The 18,168-nt window shown below is 37.6% G+C and overlaps 1 protein-coding gene across 3 annotated transcripts in view; it reads left to right on the plus strand.

Annotated features, from left to right (window-relative positions):
- Positions 1 to 836: 836 nt before the first annotated feature.
- LOC140136797 (kynurenine aminotransferase-like) overlaps positions 837 to 18,168 on the plus strand; it is a 36,002-nt gene continuing 18,670 nt past the window's right edge. The window contains exons 1-6 of one of the 3 annotated variants that reach the window (XM_072158395.1): positions 870 to 961; positions 11,221 to 11,416; positions 13,927 to 13,985; positions 15,109 to 15,160; positions 16,209 to 16,307; positions 17,246 to 17,395. In XM_072158395.1, the coding sequence (XP_072014496.1) occupies positions 11,231 to 11,416; positions 13,927 to 13,985; positions 15,109 to 15,160; positions 16,209 to 16,307; positions 17,246 to 17,395 (546 nt within the window). In that variant the 5' untranslated portion in view covers positions 870 to 961; positions 11,221 to 11,230. Of the gene's footprint in view, positions 962 to 11,220; positions 11,417 to 13,693; positions 13,744 to 13,926; positions 13,986 to 15,108; positions 15,161 to 16,208; positions 16,308 to 17,245; positions 17,396 to 18,168 lie in introns of those variants that run through there. The other 2 variants (XM_072158396.1, XM_072158397.1) reach the window with 2 other exon arrangements.

Consider the following 18,168-nt stretch of genomic DNA (forward strand, 5'->3'; position numbering starts at 1 on the left):
TGGATGACCTTGAAATTTGCGTTTTTTTTCACAAAGACGCGCGCGAAAAAAGGTCAAGGAATGTGACAAAACTGTCAGAAATTGATCCTTTAAAATTATGTATTTCACGAAATATGATTGGTCAAAGTGGGTCACGTGATACATCGTTGCCTACCCTTCGTATTATAGTATGGTAAGTAAGATGCTGCTGACGTCACTGTAACTCTTGTGTAACTCTTAGTCGTGAAAAATCGCTTAGCAAATTTGGCATGGAAGAGTGTCATACATTCAAATTATAACATCTCAGCCGTGATCTGCAGATGTGTTGCTTTAGTCGCCAACAGAGGGCAGTATTTAATTCTTATTAATAGAATGATACTGCCCTCTGTTTATCATTTTAGCGATCGATAGAGGGGGGAAATAGGCAATTTCTAATGACAGTGGGGGTATAACAGTAATTTATACATTAAAAATACACATTTGACACCATTATTTTTATTTTTATTAGAATTTTAATGAGTTTTGTTCAACATAATTCGGAGAAATTGACGGATAATACAGGTTTACCTAAAGCTCTTGGCCGGGCAGTCGACGTAGTACACAAGACATAACCCTTGGTTTATGATTCGATTCTCAAAACAAACTAAAAAATGTATTAAAAAAGAAATAAAAAGAATACCTTGCACTTCAATAGTATGCATTATATTGGTTTTTATGTAAAAAGGTAAAATTTACTGAAAGGGTGTCTCTCTCTCAAACTTCTATGATTAATTTAACATAAAAATTTAGAGAAAAAACACATTGTTGACCTGTGTATTTACAATTACATCACATGCATGCAGCAGGTAGGAGGGAGCATCAGTAGGCCTATAATGCCAATTCCTGATTCTGATTTCCTCGAGTTTATGTACCTATTAAAACAAACGTGACATAATATACGTCTTAATCATTACTTGTAGTTGCTGACTCGAATATCTGTGTGGTGAGTCTAGTTGCAGAGCTCAGACTCAGAGTTCAGTACAATTGTCAATCATTGTCAATGAGGGGCTGTGCAATAAATGAATAATTGGGGGAGGGTAAAATTGGGGGGGGGGGGCCGGAGCAAGACATTTTTGGCGAGCCAAAAGGGGGGGCAAGCAATTTTGGCCAGCCGAGAGTGGGGGGGCAAGCGATTTTTGGCACACATTCATGGGGCGCCTTTTAAATAAAACGCCTATAAGGCTTAGTAGGCTACTTAGGAAAACAGTGAGTAGGGGAAGGTGGGGCATAACGGAACACTTAACTTTGAGGATGCTCTGTGACGTCACCATAAGTAATATGACTGTAAAAATTATATGTTCAGTTGAAGTTTGTATTTACCTTTAATATACCATTGACCAATATAACTTGAATCTTACAATTTTTTATAAAAATGAAGAAATATTTTCAAAAAAATAAATCGCTTTTGCCCCACTATCGGGCAAAACGGAACCCCTATGGGGCAAAACGGCACCCTGGGTGTAAACTTATATCAGTTGTTCCATCGGTAGGCCCTAGGCCTAGTTATATGTAGGCCTATATTCAGTTACAATATTAAGTGGGCCTACCATCTCTGTGGAGTGAGTGGTTAACTTTTTATAGGCCTAGTAGGCCTATAATATGTATGACCAATATTTGATCAGAAAGAAATATTCAGTAGGCCTACCATCTCTGTGGAGTAAGTGCTTAACTTTAATCATTAATTCTATCTGTAGGTCTAGTTATATGTCTATGTTTCAGCAAAGTGTTTACCATGTTCGAGTAGGCCCCTAGATAACGCCTACATTTCCTTGAGTGAAGACAAGTTATGTCCAATTGGGGCAAAACGAACCCATCTGTGGGACAAACGCTGGGGCAAAACGGAACCCTGTTCCGTTATGCCCCACACCTAGGGTTCCGCTTTTGCCCCATACCCGATTTTTTTAGAATTAGGTTGCATGCCTAATACATTGTAGCATAGACCCCCTAGCCATGCACTTAATACAGCTCATGGCTAGTACCTTCGTGTTTACAATATACACAATTATTTGGGAATCCGATATTAATGAAGTAAAATTTCAGCGCATTAAACATCTGTATATATCTTACACCAGACGGGTAGTAATTTTTTGACTCGATCTTGCTCGAATGTCAGTGGATTGTTTCAGATAAAATTTTTGTTGTAAATCCTCGTAGCCATACTTGTGTTCCTCAATATAATTTGCATAGACGGCAGTATTGCGAAGGCCTATTTTTCCTGGTGGTTCCGTTTTGCCCCGGGGGTCTGTTATGCCCCACCTTCCCCTACGATACGGAACGCTTAATATGCAATTTTTCCTGCTCGCTGCGCTTGCAACATATATCTAGACCATTTAAGGTTTGAAAATTGGGATCCCCAAAATTTGGCATGTGTAAGGGGGGGGGGCAAAGATTTTTTGGCGGGCCGAGAGGGGGGGGCAAAGATTTTTGGCAGGCCGTTCTAATTATTGCACAACCCCTGACTGCTATGGATTGAGGGGCATGGTTAAAATTATAGGCCAAAGGTAGCCTAGAACTCTGGCCATAGTATATGGTCATTTTCACAATCACAGTAGGCCTAAAGGGTGTAACTTTTGATTTTTAGGGTCAAAATTTCAAACCACTTAAATATGTTTCTGTTTACTGAAATTATGCATAGAAGCAACTTAAATTCCAGTAAAATAATGTTTGATTTCTGATAAAAAAATTGACATTTCCATAACATTTTGGTTAAAATCTAAGAAAAAATGTATTTTACATTAGCTCAGAAAATTATGACATGAAAGTTGGAATACATGTGAAATCCCATTCCAAAGTAATACACATGTCACTTGTATGACCCACCCTAGGACCCCCGGGGGATGTGCGTCATGGTTGGGTCATTTACCAACCAATTAGTGACGCAGGGTACGGTCATTTACTCAATATGTAAAGGCCACAACATACCCCGAGGGGTGCGCCAGTGTCAGTCACTTTACCTAGGTGCGCCAATGGCTAGGTGCATCAGTGTCAGTCAAAATACCTAAATGGTGAGTCAAATTTGCATCATGAGGACAGTCATAATCCTTAACATGTGCGTCACAATTTTGACGAGGGGCTCAGTCATTGTCAGCAAATGTCCGTCATTGTTTAGACGCACATGTGGGTCATGGTATACATGTAGTTAAATCCGACGCACCTTTGTAAAGTGACTCACCACCCCCGGGGGTCATGGGGTGGGTCATACAAGTGACACGTGTATAAGTCAACAGATATAAGTTAAATTTTATACCATGTTTTGCTATGTTTGTAATTGCAGTTTTGAAAATTTGTAACATCAAGACGTGTCATTTGCAATGGAAATTTCCAAACCTTAAACATATTTTGTAAGTTTTAATTGGGTTCCTAAAATAATTTGAATGTCTATACTTCATGTACAAATACTACTTGATGAAAGGAACCTCCCAGCCAAGTTTCACAGAAATTGGAGTTATTTTTTAGAATTGGCAATTCAAGCGATTTGTGTTTCGGAGGCTTCAGTAAACAACACAGGTGATCATAAAAGTAAAATATTTGGCTAACTACTACAAGTTGACATGAAAAAATAGGTAAAAAATATCACAATTACCAATTTTCATGCTTTGCTTCTAGAAGTATTGAATTTCAGTTGTGACAAAAATTAAATTATCACAGCAAGTCATTTTTTGTTTGTTTCGGAGGCTTCATGTTAACAATGGTTAAACATTGCAGAAGTAGTTTTTTTGAAAACAACACTGTTGGGATCATCCAAGCTGTTATTTTCTTGTGTGTATTGAATCAATGATTCTATGTGGCAGATATGGTAGATTTATCACATGTTAATTTTTTCACCCATTTGTTTTAAGTACATGTATGGTGATAACTTGCATGTGAAGCCTCCAAACAGGCTTTTTGGGATATCAGTATATTTTTCAAACATTAACCATAATATCAATTTTTTTTTAAATTTATGACATTCTGCACATACATGTATCAAGTAACAATTACAATGCAGATCAGTATGAAACACACCAATTTAGATATGCATAGATGATAATTAACCTTATTGTTGTTTCGGAGGCTTCATTTGTTTTGGAGGCTTCAATTGTTAACGGAAAGTTTGTATTGGGTCCCATTTTCAAACGGTGATATATATCTCCACGATTTAAAAACAAGTGACTTGAGGATCTACATTTGTACTTTGCTACATTTTGATAAATAGATTGGATGAGCTCTTTTATTTATATTTGCCCAAGCTTGCTGAACAGTTTGTTTCGGAGGCTTCAAAAAAGTTAACAGAAAATCGGCTCTTTGAAGTCAAGATTTTATAAATCGACTAATTTTTGTTACCCATTTCAAGTTAAGATATCAACTGTTATGAATCAAGAAGAAGTGAAGAAATAACCAAGAATTATGAACCAAAGCTATACCCACAAAGTTTGTTAACAATTGTTAACGGAAAATGAAGCCTCCGAAACAACAAATCTCGAAGTCCGGTTCTCAAAAATACAGGGCTGTTCACAATTAAATCTAATGTGGCAGTGTTTACTGAACATATGACCGTACTTTCAGGATAAGAAAAATTATCCATGAACTAACTGAAGAAAACACAGGGTTCCCGTTTTACAAAAATGTTACTGTTTTTTATAGTTTTTCAAAATGGCAATATAAGTACATTTAAGCCTGCTAAAACTGAACGCAGTAACTCCCGAGGATGATTATGCTACCCAAGGTAGCTGCTAACTAGATGACTTATGTGGCCAAAAATCATGGAATTCTGTGGCTTTATTAGAACACTACGGATCAAAATGTTAAAAATCCAAAGTTGCACCCTTTACAGTGAAAATGACCATATTCGTTTTTACTTATGTACTAGGGCCAGAGGCAGTTACATTGAAAAAGTTGAAAGCATGTATCGTGGCCACTCCTACCCGGGGGGCTGAAGAAAATTCAATTTTGCCGCCCCTTCCTCAACAGCCCGAAAAGGTTGACCCAATTTTTTTTTCTGTTTTTTTAAAAAGTGAAGAGCAAAAAAAAAGGATTATAAGCTCTGGCGCCCTAAAAGTAGGGATGACCAATGAACCATCAACTTGATTAGAACACTCCCATAGACATGCAGGGAGCTCAACTGTGCACTGCTTGCACATACATTTCTAAATTGATCTCATTCTTTTATTTTTCAATATTTTTCTGTAAAATTTGGGGAAGTTACTGCCAATTATATTTTGTAACTATCTTGCAAATTACAGCAACATAACTTATTTTGTTTTTCTGTAAGTGCGAGTCAAAATTGGTCCATCGCCACAGTGCGCTTAATTGCCAGTGGCTGAGTTTAGCACTGCTCAAGAATGGCACAAAATATTCAAATCAGTAAGATCAGGTGAAAAACGTGGCCTACTGAGCTGTAATTTGGCAGAGTTGCCAGTAATACCTCTATCATACCCTCTGTAAAAAGGTTAAAAAATTGAACAAGTAGATCTCGAGTTACAAATTAAATCACCAGCTTCACTTTGGAATTTTTATATTCCTCAAATCATGTTAAGAAGACACCTTTCTGAACATAAATGTGAAGTTTCGTGCTCATTCGATGTATTGTTCACCTGATCTTAACCCTAAACGTTTTCTTATATTTAGGCCTATAACATCTACAACTTGCTGCTGGCTATACCTTGTTTAGGACTTTCAAAAGAAGTACCTGAATGTGCAACCATAACTGTTTCAAAATAGCCCGCGATAGTCATGCAGGTAACTCCGAGGTCAAGCATTGAATTGGTTTGAACAAAGATACTCATAATGTATTGAGTGCTACTTTGGTTTGAATGAGGAATACTACAGGAATACACGTACATGAGCATGATGAGGATATAAATCTCTATTGTTGTGAATGAGTCAATGACCTTCAAAACTTAAGATTTTGTTTACATACACCTACTAATTGGTCATATTAAACCCAATAACATTGAAATTTTGGTTGTGAAAAAAAGTTCACCTACTTAGTGCAATTTTGATTTTGTGCCATATCGGCTATCTTGGATGATTTTTGGCAAATGTCCTCTAAATGCATGATTTCAATGCCTTGGTTTGAAAAAATAAGTTATGCCAGTGACTAGTTAAGTGCCATTTCATAAGAAACCCCTTTGATACTTTCACAATATGCTTGTTTCATGTTTGCAAATATGTTAAAATAAAGAAATATATAAAGGTAAATATATGCTTATGCTCCCAACTGCTATTTTTGGACCTTGTCATTTTATTTCGTTCCAATGACCGGTCAGAATGGGAAACTTTGATAATACATAATTCGAAAAGTTTTTGACCGATTTTGACCATTTAACCACCAAAATACTTCTGTTGATTAGTTCTACTCAGAAAACAATCTTTTGTAGCAATAGGGTTAACATGAAATTTTGATGGTTATCCCTACTAAAAGCAACACATTTTGATGTACCGGTATAGTACTATTTTTTCAAAAATTTTTATACTAGTTTTTCAAATTTTTCCGCCCTTTTTTCTTTACTAATTCTTTTTGCCTCCCCTTCTTCTTCCGCCGCCTCTTCGGTTGCTGCCCCTTTGTCTTCTGCCGCCCCTTCGTTTTTTGGCCGCCCCCTGCTTTTACCCGGGGGGCTGGCGCCCCAAAAGCCCTCCCCCAAAATATGTGCATTAATGTATGTCAGGTCGCTAAACCCACTTGAAAACATGTTGGTCATTTCTAAAGATGCATAATTTATATACTCAATCGCTTTTGCAGAAAACTGAATTACATGCATGATCAGGTTACTAAATCGCCATCGTATTTGCATGCTGAGCATGCGCATGATTCGCTGTTTTCGAAAGCGACACGTAGTCGTAGGCTTATCTGACACCCCTATGGACGAGCATGTCCCCTCAAAGCTTAAATGTGGCAAGAGACATCTGCCATGGATTACAGTCCCTATTTAAAGAGACAATGAGAAAGAGGGATCGTCTGTATTAAGGCAGTGACTCAAGCCCGGATATTTGGGTACCCGCCCGTTTTTTCCCTACCCGGATACAAATTCCATTTACGGATTACCCGAATTTAAAATTAAAAAAACATTTTTTTTTTTTTTTTTTTTTTTAAGTTATTTATTTTTTCGGCTTTGTAGTGTCCTTGGACCTAGAGCTAAATGCTAGGATCGTTCGTTGTTGACTTATTCAAAAAAAATAAAAATTTGTATCCATTTTGAAATCATTCATAGAGTATGACATGAGTACAAATTTATTCAAAACACATAGGCCTACATTTTTTTTTTTTAATAAGTCAACCATGAATGATCCTAGCGCTTAGCTCTAGGTCCAGGGACACTACAAAGTCGAAAAAATAAATAACTTTAAAAAAAAAAAAAAAATTGATACGGGTACCGTTACCCGCCTGAAATTTACCTCGGTACCCGAATACGCTATTACCCGATAGGTCACAGCCTTAGTCTGTATGTATAGTGCTGCCAGAAAATCAAAATGGAGAAGTTACAGAGATTATAGAAATATGCTCTTGCTAATAAAACCATCCATATGAACTACAACAACATCATTGGTGATAAACTACGCAAAAAAAGTTTCTTTATGGTTAGAAAATTTAACCACTATAAAATCTAGCAACTAATTTTGTACATTTGCTAAATAATCGCATGCGAGGGATTGTCTTGCGTATTTTGACACTTCAATCACTACCCTACGACACTTCTGAGAAAAGATATGAATGTTTAAGGGTGGTGCAATAATTATGTGTACCCTGGGGGTGAATTCTCAAAATGGTCTGCCAAAAACGCTTGTCTCCCCTTTGGCCATGCCAAAAATCTTTGCCCCCCCCCTTTCGACGTGCAAAAAAACCTTTGCCCCCCCTTTTGACGTGCCAAAAAATCTTTGCCCCCCCTTACACATGCAAGATTTTGGGGAACCCGAATTTAAAACCTTAAACTGTCTTATCATATAATGCGAGCGCAGTGAGCAGGAAATTTTGCATATATGAATGTGTTCCTAACGTTTTCCTACGCCTTTTTAGGGCGTAACATAGAAACGGTACCCAAAATATCTGTGCCAAAAATTGCTTGACCCCCCCTTTTGACCTGCCAAAAAATGCTTGCCCCCCCCCCCTTCTGGCCTGCCAAAAAATCTTTGCCCCCCCTATAATTCACCAATTCATAAGTTGATGGAGGAGCATCAGGTTGATGGATAACACTGGTTTCGCACTTGTAGGCATTGCAAACAAAGCGTGCCGCTCTGCGCTGAACCTTTCACCTGTGTGCTCTTAGTCTAATGTTTGTGGATCGAAGTCTAGTTCCATACTGCACTGGTACGGTATTCACCGGGGTCACTCCCATTGTGGCCTGTACACCATCCGCGATAATGAAAAACACGTAAAAGGGTCGTTTTAGTAGGTAGACGCGATACGCTGCAGATCGCGCTTTGGGTGTCAAAAACATGAAAAATTGGAAAAAGGGTAGCAAAATTGCAATTGCTAAATACGCGGAAATGAAATTTAGGTTATGAAATTTGATGTTAGGAATGAAATCCCTGTTCAGGGTGTCGTTATAGCCAAGGTTAAATCCTTGTTTAGGGTGCTTTTCAAAAGTTGATTATCGCGGATGGTGTACAGGCCACAATGGGAGTGACACCCCCGGGGGTATTCATCAAGTTTGGGATAAACTGTTATCTTCTAAGGCAATGGCTTTGGTCTTTTATCACAGCATAGCACCTAGAAGTTTTCTCTTTCCAAGCAGCATTGCAAGATCTTGCTTGCATCAGCAGTAACTTGATTGATGTGTTTGGACCAAGAAAAATCTTTTGACAATATTAATTATTTCACTCTAAGTAAGGATGGGGTGGTCAGTGATAACTAGATTGATTTATAATCAGTGGCGGCGCCAGGAATTTTGTTTGGGGGCATTTGGGGGAGCAAAGTGAATTTCAGGGGGGGCAAAATTGCCGCAAAAAAGTGGAAATTTACGTGATTTGGGGGGTTTGGCCTCAAAAGTGGGGGAGCAAACTGGGGGCCAAGAAAATATTAGGGGGACAAATGCCCCCGTAGCTCCACCACTGTTTATAATTGTGGACTGTACACACCCAACTTTGCATTTGCCTAATCAGCACATTCATAAATTGCATACTTTTTTACTGACATACTTGAATCAATTTACTGCATGCTGCTGTTAGCAGCAGTAGAGAGCTAATTAGCTCTTTTTTTATATTTGGCCCATAGAGTTAGGTAGGGTTACAGGACTTGTGTTTTGAGGAGAGCTGGAGGTGTCACTCAGCCACAGATTGCTTTTTGCTTTGAGCAATAAATTACTCCCCTTAATTGTAATCAGGGGAGCTGTTATTTAGAACCCAATAGTAATCAAGAAGTTAATTCACAAATTGAATTGAACTCCTCAATGGAACACTACTAGAAGCGGCTAAGATAGTGGGTTCTCTTTCATTTTACCTTATTAGTTTGGCTTAAAAATAATCAGCAAACTTTCCTGACAGTTGTTACTAATAATATTTATAATATTTGGCAAAGAATAAACTAAACGCAAATTTGACCGAAATCGTATATTAACCCTAACACTGAACACTGCTTTTTGCTACTTGAAGTTATAAAAGAAGAAAAGAAAAAAGAGAGACAGAAGATGAACAAAGAAGTCACTCTGTAACCCCTGGGATTTGAACCTTAGACCCCTCACATGCCAAGCACATGATCACCAACCAGTAGCCACAGGGGTTTCACTGGCCCGGCCAGCTATTGTGTGAGCATATACATGTACATGTAGCACTTGGGGTGCATGCATGGGCAGTGGTTATCCTTGTGGCATTTTGTAAAAGTTGCCAGTATCAATTCTACTAATAGTGTATAGTTTGCCTAACACAATTAACAAAAATCCAAGCTCTGTGTACACAATCTCCTTGCACGACCACCATATATTTTGTCATACCATAACCAAAAAAGACCACATACATGTATGCACTAAATATTAACTTGTACTGTTGATATCAAATTGAAAATTATAATCTTTTCAACTGGACTTTACTTTGAACTAGCGACAGTTTCACATCCTATCCTGGATGTTTCCTCAGGCTGTCTGTTTTTTTGGTGGCGATTGGTTAAATATATTTATAATATTAACCTATGACGGGGTAAAGGAACTGAGTCATCAAGGAATCTTCTTAAATAGTAGAACTGTAGGCCCCCGCTAAGTTGTGGCGCAGACCACCTCCTCTGTCTAGAGATGGCTCCTCCCGCTTTCAAACCACTGTGATTCTTAGTCTGAATATTCAGTCCCAGAACAAAATACAGTTACTGACATGGTTTTGCTTCTAAATTTTGATGGCAAATTGGACAAAAGAAGCACATTGGAACACTTCACAGCTTTTTAATCCCCTACATGTATTCATGCAGTGTGAATCATGTATGTATTGTGGACCATCCTTCTGATGTGTTTATAGGATTTATCGAAACCATTTTGACAGGTGTGGTTGGTACTGTTGAGATGCGAATTCACACAGCAGAGAGTCTCTACAACCAGATGTGCTCACTCTTCTGCTGGTACATGTGCAGGGGTGGAATTTCAGGAGTCGACTCTCGCAGAGACTCCCGTAAAAGTCCTATTGCGAGAGTCCATGTGGACTCGCGCTGGAAATGACTCAGCGAACTTACGTTTAAGTTCAACACGCCTTAAAACTCAAAGCCTGCAAAATATAAAGGAAAAGTCGCCAAAGATGCAATGACACAGTGAGAGTATGATGACACATATATTAAAAACTTAACTTTGTTAGTTTATTTGTTAGTTTGTTTGTTTGAATGCATTTTATGTAGGCCTACATATAATACCTTTTGGACTCCCGCAAGATTGTACAACGAGAATCCATTTACGGGAATCCATGGACTCTCGCAAAACTCTCTTGCGAGAATCCACTTGGACTCCTGTGGCACTTTACGAAATTCCACCCCTGCATGTGCTTGGCTAGCGTTTGCTTAGTTTCCCGTACAATGTACATGTATACATGTCTCTCGCACCCATTGCTGCTGAAAAATGAGATTGCCTGAGGAAACATCCATGATAGGATGTGAACCTGTCGTCAGTTCAAAATAGTAAGTTCAGTTGATGAATAGATTATAATTTTTTTTCAATTTAAGATTTTGCATATACCTGGATGACTGAAAATATACATAAACATTATATGCATATATATGCAGTCATTGATGCAATTTATGTTGTTATTTATCACCAGAACTTACAACATGTTCTGTAGATCACTTTTCACCCATCATAATTGTTGGACCACTGTTGTGAATCATTTAAGGAAAGTACCAAACTCAAGATGTAACCGGACTGCCACCGCCGCCGCCGCGCTCCTTTGTCCATCTTCATCTTCTTGCCAAGCGTGTATTAATGCCAACAATATACAACACTTATCAAGCACCACAGTGAGTCATTTGTTGTTTGTCTTGTTTGTGACTCAATTATGAGTTAATGAGTAACTTACAGTGAGTCGTTTGTTTGTGACTCAATTATGAGCTAATGAGTAACTTACAGTGGGTCAGTTGTTTGTCTTGTTTCTGACTCAATTATGAGCTAATGAGTAACTTACAGTGAGTCAGTTGTTTGTGACTCAATTATGAGCTACTGAGTAACTTACAGTGGGTCAGTTGTTTGTCTTGTTTCTGACTCAATTATGAGCTAATGAGTAACTTACAGTGAGTCAGTTGTTTGTCTTGTTTGTGACTCAATTATGAGCTAATGAGTAACTTACAGTGAGTCAGTTGTTTGTGACTCAATTATGAGCTAATGAGTAACTTACAGTGAGTCAGTTGTTTGTGACTCAATTATGAGCTAATGAGTAACTTACAGTGAGTCAGTTGTTTGTCTTGTTTCTGACTCAGTCTGTCATGTGTTACATGCCTGGTGTTAAATGTTTAGAAAGCACCTGAGTGTTTTTATATTTTGGAATGTTAGTAAGGCATCTAAAGTCCTAGCTAGAAAAGTTGCATTCTTTTGTAAAAAGGTTGCTTCACCTGATCAACCAAAGTAAGGACAGAGTTTGAGCTGAGTCATCAAGACCCCAAGCCACTATCTCTCAGAAATGTTGTCCAAGAACATATTTTCAACATACCTGAAGTTGATGGTGGGGCAAAATGTCTGACATTGGTTTTCAGGGGGGTCAAAATGTACAAAAAATGTACAATTGGGGTTTTGCATGGGTAATATCTCAGCTAAAAAGTACCCCAGGATACATACTTTTCAAAGTTGTAGGGGGTTCCCTTTATACATTTATGGACCTCCAAACATCGTCTTTCGCGTTGCGACACATTTTTTACGCTGACCCCCCTAAATTTCAAATTGATGCCACAGGAAAACGAAATGGAGTATGAAGCTCAAATTTTCAGGAATTTACTTTTTCATCAATATCTATACCACCACACAGAAAAAGAAAGAAATTGCACATCCCTGGAGTTGACATGGAATATGGTTTTTGTATTGGTTTCATATCATAAGCTTTAATTTGACACAAAATTTAACAATGCACATTTCGCATATTAACTAACAATTGTTTTTAAATGTACCCCCAAAATGTTGCACGCATTGTACCATCTCCACCTATTTACTGTCCCAACTCATAATGCATGGCCATCTAATTTCACTCTCACACACTTGAATGTCTGCACTTTCTTTCAGTATGTTTTATGTCCTACAATTGCATACCATATTGGGTGTATTAAATCATAGATTTTAAATACCGATTAAATGCTCCCCTTCTAATTAGGGGCTGTGCAATAATTATGAGTTCCCCGGGGGGTATAATTTCCAAACGGCTCGCCAAAAATCGCTTGCCCCCCCTCTCAGCCCGCCCTCTTGGATCGCCAAAATTCTTTGCCCCCCCCTTGCACATTCCGCACCGCTTTCCTAAGCCTTTTAGCGCGTTTGATCTAAAAGGCGCCCCATGAATGCGTGCCAAAATTGCTTGCCCCCCCTCGGCTTGCCAAAAATTGCTTGCCCCCCCTTCGTCTTGCCAAAAATGTCTTGCCCCCCAATTTTACCCTTCCCCAGGGCTCATAATTATTGCACAGCCCCTTTCAATGAAAAAGGGACAAAAATTGCTATGCCGTATCGTGTTGATCGTGATGATCGCTATGCATGGACATTGCAAAACCTGTTATGACTCAAACTTCCATCCAGTTCATTCTTGTTTGATGATGCACTAAATTACGGATGTAATTTCTGTTTGCCACAAAAATATAATGTTCAGCACGGTTCCATGTGTACCGCCATCTTGAATTTGAACCCGGAAGTTAGTGATTTTTCCGAAGTTTGCCACCAATTTTGAAGCATTTTTCACTGAATATTTAGACATCCCTATTTGGAAAAATGCAACACACCTGGGGGGTTTAATACAAACAATGCGGTATATATATGTAGTAAATTCCATGTACCGTATTCTTGGTTTTGTGTGAGTTCATTCTCTGTCACCTGTTTAATATCCCTTTCCTGTGTTCTGAGAGTGACATCTGTTTCATATCAGGCTTTTTTGCCCTTGAAAATAAAAACTAAATTAAAAAAGTATTTTAAAAAATCACATACATTGGTTTAGAGAACACGCAAGCTGTTGCATATTATATTGTGCTTTATTGCTCAGTGCTGATGATACAGTTAGCTACATGTAGATTGAAACCCCTCTTGATTAGTGGTAGGAAAAGGGCTACACTTTTATTCTAGACTGATCATCGCACATGTCGAACTGAAACCTTGAGGAATAGTAAGTCTTGTGTCATTTTTGTTGTCCAATTCATCTCACTTTGGTCTTGTTGAATGCATACATGTATGCATCTGGTAATGATGATTTGCCCTTTTATAATGCTCTTGCTTTTTGATTTTTCACCATTTTCACAGTCTTCAAATCAGTAATGAAAACACACATTTTGTTGCTTATGTTTTTCAGAACAATATGGCAGACATAAAACCAGCAGAGAGAATAAGTGGCATGGGCCCTAGTGTGTGGTCAGTATTCAAAACTATACATTCTATAATTATATGTCCATGGGCAGGCAGGGCTATAGCAATTACACCATCTGCTACATGATGAACAGATAATTTTGAAATCAAAATGGATTTTTTGAATATTGAATTATGTGGTTGACCTGCTATTGCTTGTCTTTTTTTACAAAAACAACATACTGGGTTCATACAGTTTAACAAATGTCTACTCTTGATGCATATGTGCGTAGTCTTTGTCAAACACCCATGAGATCCATGCTGATGGGATGTGAGGCGAGCGGAGAAGGCATGACAGAGCCGCACAGCTTTAATTTGTTTTGTTTTTAATTTAATTTTTATGTTTATCAAAATGGCTGTATTAGTTTATTACCGTATATTATAGGCTGGGAATCACTGCCATCATATACCTCAAATTGTGCTTCCAATACAACCAGGGATCGATACAAAGGGATGGGCATCCTAGTATTACGTAACAAACCGGAAGATGTAGTTTAAGTCTAGACAATAGGCGGATTAGCGGCCATTTTGTCTTTGACATGATTTTATTCACGTGTCCTTATACTTTAGTACACAAATATATAAGTTAACATGTTTACAATATTAAAATTATATTTTGAATAATCAATTATATTCTGTAGTAAATCGATCAAATGACGGTGATTGTTTAGGTATTATATGCTTGATAAAATTAAACTGTCTGACCAGCTAATAATAATAATAATAATAATAATGAGAGATTTAATATAGCGCCCAACGCAAATAGCCTCTGGGCGCTAGTATTCTCCTCCGCCGTCAGTGTGATTCCAGACATTCCACGTACCATGTTGAGAAGGTGGAGGAGACTAAAGCTGTATTAACGAACACGCATGCGTTAAAAATGATGTAGTTTAAGTCGAACAATAGAGTGACGTAGTTTCCGGCATTGTTCCTATGCACTTTCACCCTCCTGATACAACACAGGGAAAACAGACAGCATTATGAATCCATGATCACACATCTTTTGTAGTGCATGCTAGTTTTGTTGTGATATGACATTAATTATGGTTCATTGGTCAAAATTGCAATTGTGTTTGTACTCAAAATAGATATATCGATTGACGTTTTATTTTTGTTCTGTTTATTATAGGGTGGAATTCACCAAATTGGCATCAGACACTAAGGCCATCAATTTAGGACAGGTAAATTAATAAGTTATTATTTTATTCAAATTTTATCAAAACATACAATATATAAAGGTGACAAAATAAATCAAATCAAATGGATACAATTCTAAAGCTTCATTTAAAAGGGCATTTTAAAGCAGTGGTAAAAACCTGGATAACTTATGAAAGCCATATTTCAGGCTTATTTCCAATGAGGTCCAAATTAGCAACAACAACAAAATTGGAAGGGGCAAGAATGGGGAGGGGGGATTTAAATTTAAAAATTTAAATATTTGAAAATGTTACTATTTAGATATTAAAAAATTTAATTTTAGCCAATGTAAAGAGCAGAATTGGATTCCAAAATAAATCTTATCATCATTTTGAGATTGTGGGTCCAAGGTGATGACCTGATAAACTGATTGATGATCAACATAGCATTCCACAGAATGACTGAATGGTGATAGGGTTGCAAAAAATCCCACCGCTGCCACCATAATTAAAATAAGCTACATAAGAATCATAGATTGTTATTTTATGTATTTATTTGTAACTGGGAAAGGCAGCATCTCGAAGCTGTGAGAAGTGGCTTGGAAGTGCCATAGCACCGCCATGCAATAAAGTAGTACAAAGACTACGCATAATAAAGTAGTGCAATAATATCACAACCAGTTTTGGACCAGTGTTTCCAAAAGTTTCAACCCAAATCGCGGGTCAAATAATTGAAAAATCGCCCAATTCTTCTCTTTTCTATGGGACGGCAAACTTTGGAAAGTTGCAGGAGCCAATGTTGAAAAGTCTTAACCATTGGTTTCTATGGGACAAGAGATTTGCTAAAGTCTCTGAGAAAATCTTCAAAAGTCGCCCAATTGGGCTACCAAATTGCAAGGCTTGGCAACCCTGTTCTGGTTGTGTAGATTATATGTGACACAATCTGATCCAATCAGACCAAATTTGTCAATAATGAAATATGTATCTGTGCTAAAATAGAAGCATCAAAAGGACACACATAAAACACAGTCAAAATAAATGGTAAAGAGCAGTAAAAAGAAATTTAAACATGAATAATTGATTTTTTTCACAGGGTTTTCCAGATTTTGCAGCACCGGAACATGTAGTGAAAGGTCTAAGTGATGTCTTACAGAGTTCTAATCCTCTGACTCACCAGTATACAAGGGGATTTGTAAGTGTTACTTTAAACATCTATTTCGTGTTTCAAAATTAGCGACTCTGAAGTACATAATGTGACATGATCTGCTCCATGGGGGCCAAAGGAGGCATTTTTGAAAATTGAGTTATCATATACTGAAAACACCCAAGGTCTAGCATACAAAGATATGCGGTTTTGTGACGTGTATTTTCTTATGTATTTTATTGTTTTTTACTCCTTATTTTTACCTTTATCTCAGTTTCAAATTTGCCACCTTTGGCCCCCGTGGACCAGATCGTGTCACATATTATACTTATTTACAGAGTTCCCTTTTGTTTCAAAATCATATGACCAGGCCCGTACGCAGGATTTCATTTGGGAGTGCTGAATTTGAAAAAGTGGACCTTTTTCCAAGGGGGGGGGACAATTTTGTGAAAAGTGGACAAAATTTGGACCTTTTTGATCCAAAAAAAGTGTAAAACACCTGATTTTTTGACTCGCTACGCTCGCAAATTCTGAAATTTTGGGACCTTTTGTATACTTTTCCATATTGGGGGGGGGGGGGGTTCGTCGCACCCCCCTGCGTACGGGCCTGCATATGACAACCTATCTGCGCATGCAGGGGAATAATATTTGTCGGATGTGGTAACTTACAACGAAAAGTACCTTACAGGTAATATTTTTGGAAGTGAAGATAAGTTATTTTGGCAGACAATAAAGTAAGCTTTAAAATGATACCACCTTGGTTTCCATAGTTGTTTCCATTGTGAAGATATGAAGAAAAAAGAAGCAACTTTTCTTACTACTTTCTTTATATTTAGCACATTTTAATCACCAATATCTCTGAAATAGTCTGGCCTACTTAAGATATCTTTTGCTGTAACAAGTCACAAATGTCACTTACTCATGATACAAAATGTTAATATTTTTGTTTTTCCTTTTTCTTCTTTTCCCCACGTCTTATATTTTAGGGTCATCCTAGATTAGTGAATGCCATAGCAGCCTTATACAGCAAGCATATGAGCCATGAAATCAACCCTATGAATGAAGTATTAGTGTCTGTTGGAGCCTATGGGTCTTTATTCTATATATTTATGGGTCTTGTTAGCCCTGGGGATGAGGTAAGTTGCAATATACAGTTAAAATAAAAGATGTGAATTAACCCAAAAGAATTAGCAATTTTGGAAAATACTAACTTCCAGATTGGGTCATAGGTCAAGTGTACCAAAACAGGCTGTCACACAAGATGTTGTAATCGTTTGTGTACAATCTTCAAACAACTCTAAAAATTTGACTATTCTTATTTTCTTCTTAAAATACCTTAAAGATGGAAGTACATGTAGTCACTTACTATAAATTTGAAAGTGTTTAAAATGTAATTATGAAATCATTAGGTGTGTGTGTGGGGGGGGGTAGGGGTGTGTATGTGTGTGTTTGCAATGGATGGCAACATATCTGATACAGCTCATGTTTTCCACAATGCAACACAATCTGTCATTGTCGACATCGCTTCATACACGCTTAGATAGTGAGAACCAATCAGAGCAAGCGTTAGAAAAATCCAAACCATGCATCGCGCGCGTTCACGTCGGATTGATTCATTTTTTGGAGCGGGTTGATGCATTTATATTTGGATATATTTTTCAATATTTTTAGTGATAATTTTGTTATAAAAAAGTTAAAATCACACCTTCGGGGCTCGTGCATTAGACGCATCAACATCAGCGCACGTGCATTATTTTGTCTAATTTCTATCCCAACAAGTAATACGCCTTCATTAACCTATTTCATACACGAGAAGAAGAAAACATGTGATTTTAACTTATTTTATAATTATTATGCCAGCATCATACTTATAGTTGATAGGTGCAGATCAATCCCATGGATCAAGCAC

Source organism: Amphiura filiformis, chromosome 17 (assembly GCF_039555335.1).
Source record: "Amphiura filiformis chromosome 17, Afil_fr2py, whole genome shotgun sequence".
In the NCBI taxonomy this organism is placed as follows: Eukaryota; Metazoa; Echinodermata; class Ophiuroidea; order Amphilepidida; family Amphiuridae; genus Amphiura; species Amphiura filiformis.